Here is a 5,461-nt window from a genome sequence, read left to right as displayed (position 1 = left end):
AGGAGGAGGGAATGGAAGGAAGAGAGAGAGGAGGAGGAGGGAAAGGAAGGAGAGAGAGAGGGAGGAGGAGGGAATGGAAGGAGAGAGAGGAGGAGGAGGGAATGGAAGGAAGAGAGAGGAGGAGGAGGAGGGCATGGAAGGAAGAGAGAGAGGAGGAGGAGGAGGGAACGGAAGAGAGAGAGGAGGAGGACGGGAATGGAAGGAAGAGAGAGAGGAGGAGGAGGGAATGGAAGGAAGAGAGAGAGGAGGAGGAGGGAAAGGAAGGAAGAGAGAGAGGAGGAGGAGGGAAAGGAAGGAAGAGAGAGGAGGAGGAGGGAATGGAAGGAGGAGAGAGGAGGAGAGGAGGGAAAGAGAAGGAAGAGAGAGGAGAAGGAGGAGGGAACGGAAGGAAGAGAGAGAGAGGAGGAGGGAATGGAAGGAAGAGAGAAAGAGGAGGAGGGAATGGAAGGAAGAGAGAGAGGAGGAGGAAAAGGAAGAGGAGAAGGGAGGAGGAGGGAACGGAGAATGAGGAGAGGAGGGAGGGAGGAAGGAAGAAGATTAGAGGAGGAGGTGTTGTTTGAGGGAGAGGAGGAGGAGGGAATGGAAGGAAAGAGAGAGAGGAGGAGGAGGGAATGGAAGGAAGAGAGAGAGGAGGAGGAGGGAAAAAAAAAAAATGGAGGAAAGAGGAGAGGAGGAGGAGGGAATGGAAGGAAGAGAGAGAGGAGGAGGAGGGAATGGAAGGAAGAGAGAGAGGAGAAGGAGGGAAAGGAAGAGAGAGGAGAAGGAGGAGGGAATGGAAGGAAGAGAGAGAGGAGGAGGAGGAATGGAAGAAGAGAGAGAGAGGAGGAGGGGGAATGGAAGGAAGAGAGAGAGGAGGAGGAGGGATGGAAGGAAGAGAGAGAGGAGGAGGAGGAATGGAAGAGAGAGAGAGAGAGGAGGAGGGAACGGAAGGAAGAGAGAGGAGGAGGAGGAGGGGAACGGAAGGAAGGAGAGAGGAGGAGGAGGAGGAGGGAATGGAAGGAAGAGAGAGGAGGAGGAGGGAACGGAGGAAGAGAGAGAGGAGGAGGAGGGACGGAAGGAAGAGAGAGAGGAGGAGGAGGGAACGGAAGGAAGAGAGAGGAGGAGGAGGAGGAACGGAAGGAGGAAGAGAGAGAGGAGGAGGAGGGAATGAAGAAGAGAGAGAGAAGGAGGAGGGAATGGAAGGAAGAGAGAGAGGAGGAGGAGGGAACGAAGGAAGAGAGAGGGGAGGAGGAGAGAATGGAAGAAGAAGAGAGAGGAGGAGGAGGGAACGGAAGGAAGAGAGAGGAGGAGGAGGAGGGATGGAAGGAAGAGAGAGAGGAGGAGGAGGGAATGGAAGGAAGAGAGAGAGGAGGAGGAGGGAATGGAAGGGAGAGAGAGAGGAGGAGGAGGGAATGGAAGGAAGAGAGAGAGGAGGAGGAGGGAATGGAAGGAAGAGAGAGAGGAGGAGGAGGGAATGGAAGGAAGAGAGAGAGGAGGAGGAGAGAATGGAAGGAGAGAGAGAGGAGGAGGAGGGAACGGAAGGAGAGAGAGAGGAGGAGGGAACGGAAGGAAAGAGAGAGGAGGAGAGGACGGGAGGAAGGAAGAGAGAGAGGAGGAGGGAATGGAAGGAAGAGAGAGAGGAGGAGGAGGGAACGGAAGGAGAGAGAGGAGAGGGGGAGGAAGGGAACGGAAGGAAGAGAGAGGAGGAGGAGGAGGGAATGGAAGAAGAGAGAGAGAGGAGGAGGGAATGGAAGGAAAAGAGAGAGAGGAGGAGGAGGAATGGAGAAGAGAGAGAGGAGGAGGAGGGAACGGAGGAAGAGAGAGAGGAGGAGGAGGGAATGGAAGGAAGAGAGAGAGGAGGAGGAGGGAACGGAAGGAAGAGAGAGGAGAGGGAGGAGGGAATGGAAGGAAGAGAGAGAGGAGCAGGAGGGAATGGAAGGAAGAAGAGAGAGGAGAGGAGGAATGGAAGGAAGAGAGAGAGGAGGAGGAGGGAACGGAAGGAAGAGAGAGGAGGAGGAGGGAACGGAAGGAAGGAGAGAGGAGGAGGAGGAGGGAATGGAAGGAAGAGAGAGAGGAGGAGAAGGAACGGAAGGAAGAGAGAGGAGGAGGAGGAGGGAATGGAGGAAGAGAGAGAGGAGGAGGAAGGAACGGAAGGAAGAGAGAGGAGGAGGAGGGGGAAGAAGGAAGAGAGAGAGGAGGAGGAAGGAACGAAGGAAGAGAGAGGAGGAGGAGGAGGAATGGAAGGAAGAGAGAGAGGAGGAGGAGGAACGGAAGGAAGAGAGAGGAGGAGGAGGAGAGAATGGAAGGAAGAGAGAGAGGGGAGGAGGAGGGAACGGAAGAAGAGAGAGAGAGGAGGAGGAGGGAACGGAAGGAAGAGAGAGAGGAGGAGGAGGAGGGAACGGAAGGAAGAGAGAGAGGAGGAGGAGAGAATGGAAGGAAGAGAGAGAGGAGGAGGAGGGAACGGAAGGAAGAGAGAGGAGGAGGAGGAGGGAATGGAAGGAAGAGAGAGAGGAGGAGGAGAGAATGGAAGGAAGAGAGAGAGGAGGAGGAGGGAACGGAAGGAAGAGAGAGGAGGAGGAGGAACGGAAGGAAGAGAGAGGAGAAGGAGGAGGGAATGGAAGGAAGAGAGAGAGGAGGAGGAAGGAACGGAAGGAAGAGAGAGGAGGAGGAGGAGGGAATGGAAGGAAGAGAGAGAGGAGGAGGAAGGAACGGAAGGAGAGAGAGGAGGAGGAGGAGGGAATGGAAGAGAGAGAGAGGAGGAGGAAGGAACGAAGGAAGAGAGAGGAGGAGGAGGAGGGGATGGAAGGAAGAGAGAGAGGAGGAGGAGGGAACGGAAGGAAGAGAGAGGAGGAGGAGGAGAGAATGGAAGGAAGAGAGAGAGGAGGAGGAGGAGGGAATGGAAGGAAGAGAGAGAGGAGGAGGAAGGAACGGAAGGAAGAGAGAGGAGGAGGAGGAGGAATGGAAGAAGAGAGAGAGGAGGAGGAAGGAACGGAAGGAAGAGAGAGGAGGAGGAGGAGGAATGAAGGAAGAGAGGAGGAGGAGGAAGGAACGGAAGGAAGAGAGAGGAGGAGGAGGAGGGAATGGAAGGAAGAGAGAGGGAGGAGGAGGGAACGGAAGGAGGAGGAGGAGGAGGGAATGTAAGGAAGAGAGAGAGGGAAGGAGGAGGAGGGAATGGAAGGAAGAGAGAAGGAGGAGAAGGAACGGAAGGAGGAGTAGGAGGGAACAGGAAGGAAGAGAGAGAAGGAGGAGGGAACGGAAGGAAGAGAGAGAGAAGGAGGAGGAGGGAATGGAAGGAAGAGAGAGAAGGAGAAGGGAATGGAAGGAAGAGAGAGAGGAGGAGGAGGGAATGGAAGGAGAGAGGAGGAGGAGGGAATGTAAGGAAGAGAGAGAGAGAAAGAGAGAGGAGGGAATGGAAGGGAGAGAGAAGGAGGAGGAAGAGAGAGAGTGGGAGGAGAAAACAGAAGGAAGAGAGAAAGAGAAGGAAAAGCATCAGCAGCAGCAGAGTAAAATGTGAACACAACATGATCACATGACAAGACATCGCCTCACCACATAATCACACAACATGATCACATGACAAGACATCGCCTCACCACATAATCACACAACATGATCACATGACAAGACATCGCCTCATCACATGACATCGCCTCATCACATAACCACACAACATGATCACATGACAAGACATCACCTCATCACATAATCACACAACATGATCACATGACAAGACATCACCTCATCACTAGTCATACAACATGATCACATGACAAGACATCACCTCACCACACGACACAGAATAACACAGGTATGAGAGAGGTACTGAGGAGGTGTACCATTATGAGAGATGTATGGAACAGACAGGTATGAGACAAGTACTAAGAGAGGTGTGAGACAGGTACTAAGGAGAGGTGTGAGACAGGTACTGAGGAGGTGTACCATTATGAGAGATGTATGGAACAGACAGGTATGAGACAAGTACTAAGGAGAGGTGTAAGACAGGTACTAAGGAGAGGTGTGAGACAGGTACTAAGGAGAGGTGTGAGACAGGTACTACGGAGAGAGGCGTGAGACAGGTACTAATGAGAGGTGTGAGACAGGTACTACGGAGAGAGGCGTGAGACAGGTACTAAGGAGAGGTGTGAGACAGGTACTAAGGAGAGGTGTGAAACAGGTACTAAGGAGAGGTGTAACACAGGTATTACGGAGACGTGTGAGACAGGTACTAAGGAGAGGTGTGAAACAGGTACTAAGGAGAGGTGTAAGACAGGTACTACGGAGACGTGTGAGACAGGTACTAAGGAGAGAGGCGTGAGACAGGTACTAAGGAGAGGTGTGAGACAGATACTAAGGAGAGGTGTGAAACAGGTACTGAGGAGAGAGGCGTGAGACAAATACTAAGGAGAGGTGTGAGACAGGTACTAAGGAGAGGGGCATGAGACAGGTACTACGGAGAGGTGTGAGACAGGTTACTAAGGAGGTGGTGAGAGACAGGTACTAAGGAGAGGTGTGAGACAGGTACTAAGGAGAGGTGTAAGGACAGGTACTACGGAGACGTGTGAGACAGGTACTAAGGAGAGAGGCGTGAGACAGGTACTAAGGAGAGGTGTTGAGACAGATACTAAGGAGAGGTGTGAAACAGGTACTGAGGAGAGAGGCGTGAGACAAATACTAAGGAGAGGTGTGAGACAGGTACTAAGGAGAGGGGCATGAGACAGGTACTAAGGAGAGGTGTGAGACAGGTACTAAGGAGGTGGTGAGAGACAGGTACTAAGGAGAGGTGTGAGACAGGTACTAAGGAGATGCGTGAGACAGGTACTAAGGAGAGGTGTGAGACAGTACTAAGGAGAGGTGTGAGACAGGTACTAAGGAGAGGCGTGAGACAGGTACTAAGAAGAGGTGTGAGACAGGTACTAAGGAGAGATGTGAGACAGGCATTAAGGAGAGGTGTGAGACAGGTACTAAGGAGAGGTGTGAGACAGATACTAAGGAGAGGTGTGAGACAGGTACTAAGGAGAGATGTGAGACAGGTACTGAGGAGAGAGGCGTGAGACAGGTACTAAGGAGAGGTGTGAGACAGGTACTAAGGAGAGAGGTGTGAGATAGGTACTAAGCGTGTGATCAGAGGGAACCTACAGAACAGCTTGAGTGACCCCTCTGAGAGCAGAACAGAGGAGAGAACCCGAGAGAATATTGAATTAGAACAAGAGAGAGAACGTTAGAATCAGAGACAGAGAACCAGAGAGAGAGAGAACTCAGGCAGTATAGAAAAGTGGTAGTTCAGAATACTCCAATCAGAATCAACTCCAGCGAGAAAGGGAGGCAGATCCCTAGTGTTCACACCAGGAGATCCTTATATAACTATAGAAGTACACTTCTTAAATCTCTCTTTGATACATGCGGCACACAGCTCAAACAACACACACACACACACACACACACACACACACACACACACACACACACACCACACACACACACA

General features: G+C 52.4%; 1 protein-coding gene across 1 annotated transcript in view; it reads right to left on the bottom strand.

Annotated features, from left to right (window-relative positions):
- LOC110528736 (formin-like protein 2) overlaps window positions 1-5,461 on the bottom strand; it is a 29,526-nt gene that overhangs the window by 8,232 nt on the left and 15,833 nt on the right. Inside the window, exon 17 of the mRNA XM_036951410.1 lies at window positions 5,090-5,136. Within this exon, the coding sequence (XP_036807305.1) occupies window positions 5,090-5,136 (47 nt within the window). The remainder of the gene's footprint in view (window positions 1-5,089; window positions 5,137-5,461) is intronic.

The sequence above is a fragment of the Oncorhynchus mykiss genome, chromosome 18 (genome assembly GCF_013265735.2).
Source record: "Oncorhynchus mykiss isolate Arlee chromosome 18, USDA_OmykA_1.1, whole genome shotgun sequence".
NCBI classification, from domain to species: domain Eukaryota; kingdom Metazoa; phylum Chordata; class Actinopteri; order Salmoniformes; family Salmonidae; genus Oncorhynchus; species Oncorhynchus mykiss.
This window is presented reverse-complemented; position numbering and strand designations above follow the sequence as displayed.